General features: G+C 53.3%; 3 protein-coding genes across 3 annotated transcripts in view; 2 read left to right on the top strand and 1 right to left on the bottom strand.

Annotated features, from left to right (window-relative positions):
• Positions 1-311: 311 nt before the first annotated feature.
• Positions 312-1,154, top strand: Pmar_PMAR029364 (hypothetical protein; the record flags this gene model as incomplete). The annotated part of the gene is made up of 1 exon (XM_002782448.1): positions 312-1,154. The coding sequence occupies one exon, from the start codon at positions 312-314 to the stop codon at positions 1,152-1,154; it is 843 nt and encodes a 280-aa protein (XP_002782494.1).
• Positions 1,155-1,347: 193 nt separating this feature from the next.
• Pmar_PMAR029365 (hypothetical protein) lies at positions 1,348-2,590 on the top strand (the record flags this gene model as incomplete). Its single annotated transcript, XM_002782449.1, has 2 exons — positions 1,348-1,476; positions 1,556-2,590. Coding segments are annotated over 2 exons (558 nt in total), but the record flags the coding sequence as incomplete, so codon positions are not given.
• Positions 2,014-2,657, bottom strand: part of Pmar_PMAR029366 (conserved hypothetical protein) — a gene marked incomplete at both ends in the record, with an annotated part of 1,770 nt that continues 1,126 nt past the window's right edge. The window contains 2 exons of the mRNA XM_002782450.1: positions 2,014-2,058; positions 2,263-2,342. Of these exons, the coding sequence (XP_002782496.1) occupies positions 2,014-2,058; positions 2,263-2,342 (125 nt within the window). The remainder of the gene's footprint in view (positions 2,059-2,262; positions 2,343-2,657) is intronic.

The following is a 2,657-nucleotide window of genomic DNA, read 5'->3' on the forward strand; positions in this document are numbered from 1 at the left end:
TAGTCTTCGGGCTGGTGTCGTCACCAGTCCTATGGATACGAACCTACAGTACAGTCTATAGACTCATGAGAGCAATCTTGCAAATTTTCTGTACCCTTTATGTAGACGATGGAGTATTCGAGTCGGCTGCATACCGAGTCTGCGACGACCTTGTCGGCCTACTCCTGATATCAACTGCGGTTGGTGTAAGAACGGAGCTATCTAAAATTCGAATCTCATCGAATCCGAGAACGCTAGGTTTTCAATGGTTATCCACGGTGTGTCAGGGTCGCCTCCATCTCGAGGTCGAGATCCCACCAGAGAAGGTGGTCATGATATGCCAGCAGGGCGATCATATCCTCGAGCAGTACAACACTAAGCACAAGGTCGCCATCAAGGACGTGGAGTCCTTCCTTGGTAGGATAATGTGGGCTAGTCAAACTTTCACCCGTTTCCGCTGTCATCTCGCAGCCCTCTACTCTTGGTGCCACAAGCTGAAGTCAGTGGCGGGGGCAAATGGGAAACCCCTGCACTCGGCATATCTCGGGAGAAAAGCCGCGGAGAAGATCAATCTCCTCCTAGAGGTGGTGCGCTCTCCTGCACTCCGAGCAACCTCTATTCAGGATATCTTGGGCGTACGGCTCTCTGGTACTCAACATATGATAGTAATCACCGACGCCAGTCTCGCTGGGTTCGCTGGTACGATGCTCATCGGGAGTCAGAGATATTGGTTCTGTGAGTCAACAGCTACTACCGAGTTGAAGGCCTTAGTCCCAGGCGAACTGGAGTCAGGACACATCAGCACACTCGAGTTACTGGCTGCGATCGTCGCTGTGCTGGCTTCAGTGCGCAGCTGCGGTATCGACAGAACCGAGGCGGACTTCACCGTCCTAAGCGACAACATCTCCACAGTTGAAGCCTTGAATAAGGGTACTAGTGGTTCACAGCGCATGGCGGATCTCTTGGCAAGATTTTCGGCGATGGGCATGAACCATCGTTCAATTCGCGCCTTTCATCTACCCGGAAATGAGAACGTCATAAGTGATAGCCTCTCGCGCGATGGCGTTCCCCGCCCTGCAATAGCTCGTGTCATCGGTGAGCGCGTCGATATACTACCTGTGTTGCAGGAGATATTACGCACCGATCCGTTGAAGGCCCCAATCTGCTTGATGTAGGTCTGAGGATCAAAACAGAGGCCGCGGAACAATATGGCCTTTGGTGGTAGGGCTAGCAAAGCCGGCAAAGCTGGTGTTGTACTTGGAGTTAACTGCCCTCTCTTATAATGATCGATTGCTGTTGAGTTGGTTGGGGTTGTGTCTGGTCAGGGGGCGTTATAGACAGTTCTCTTTCGGTGACCATGAATATAGACATTGCCCTACGGATCTGCAACATCCTACATGGCGCGGGAACGAGAGCTAACAACGACGCAGGGAGGCCCAGGGTGAGAAGCTCAGCCTCGCGTTCGAGGGCGCTGTCGTCAGGAGCAAGATACCCCATGTAGTGCATGGCTTGTACTGAGGAGTTCCGCCTGGAATCAGAGTTATTTCAAGCGTCGGTCTATCATCTCCGTTGGCAGGTCCGTCCGGCGCTCTGGTTCCGAAAACAAGCAAATTCCGACGATTAACCACGACACGGTGGGCACAGTACTGGCTGCCGCTCGCGCTGCTTCCACGAACAGGAAATACAAATCAGTGATATCTCGTTATGAGAGTCTCTTAAGCCGTATGGGGATGTCTCCTTGGCCGGTGTGTGGTTCATCCCTTGCTGTATATATATCAGCTCTGACCCAAGAAGGAAGGGTACAGTACACGACAATAAAGGACTACGTCCAGAAGCTGCGCTGTGCCAATACCCTCGAGCACGGTCGGCTCAGCGAGCAAGACTCGGAGCTAGTTCGACTAGCGCTGCTAGGCGCGTCTAAGATTCTCGGAGTCACATCCCCGAAGAGAGCTCGAACGCTCTCCAAAAAAGGAGCTGTTGCAACTTTCTTGTATTGTCCCTGGTAGCGGAAACCTTGGAGTGCCGGTAGCCTATCTACTCGGCGTTGCGGGGCTTTTTCGTCTTCGAGAGCTGAGCGAGCTGAGATGGTCAGACATAAACTGGGAAGTATGCGCAGACAATAAACCATGTCTGGTAGTCCATGTACGGAAATCGAAGACCGACCAGTGCCGTCGCGGTCGACGAGTGTTTATTGGTTGCTGTATGGCCAGCTCCGAGGACTGTGGAATGTCAGTGTGCCCATACCACCGATTATCCAGGTGGGCGCAAGAAACTGGAAATCACATCCAGACCGGTCAGAAGAGCGTGTTCGGCCTGACGTACGCGCAGCTTCGCGAGGGCATATGCGAGCTGATCGCGGCCGTCTGCGGAAAATCCGACGAACGAGGACGGTCAACGACGCATAGTATGAGCCGAACTGGATGCTGGTTGTTACTGAATGGCGGTGCCAGACTCGACGAGGTGGTCGAATATGGACGCTGGGCCGATCCGAGGTGCGTTTTATCGGCGTATTCCCGCGATCACCATGATGCGCAGTTCCGCCACAAGCAAGTTCATGGCCAGCGCTGAGACGACGAGTGATTAGCGGGATACACGTGTCAGAAATGGATTCCTCTCTCTGTTTCATGAGTGCAAATTAGTGTTGTGGTCTTAAGTAACTCGCTAGACGGGCGCCTCCC

This window comes from Perkinsus marinus, assembly GCF_000006405.1.
Source record: "Perkinsus marinus ATCC 50983 genomic scaffold scf_1104296939758, whole genome shotgun sequence".
In the NCBI taxonomy this organism is placed as follows: domain Eukaryota; phylum Perkinsozoa; order Perkinsida; family Perkinsidae; genus Perkinsus; species Perkinsus marinus.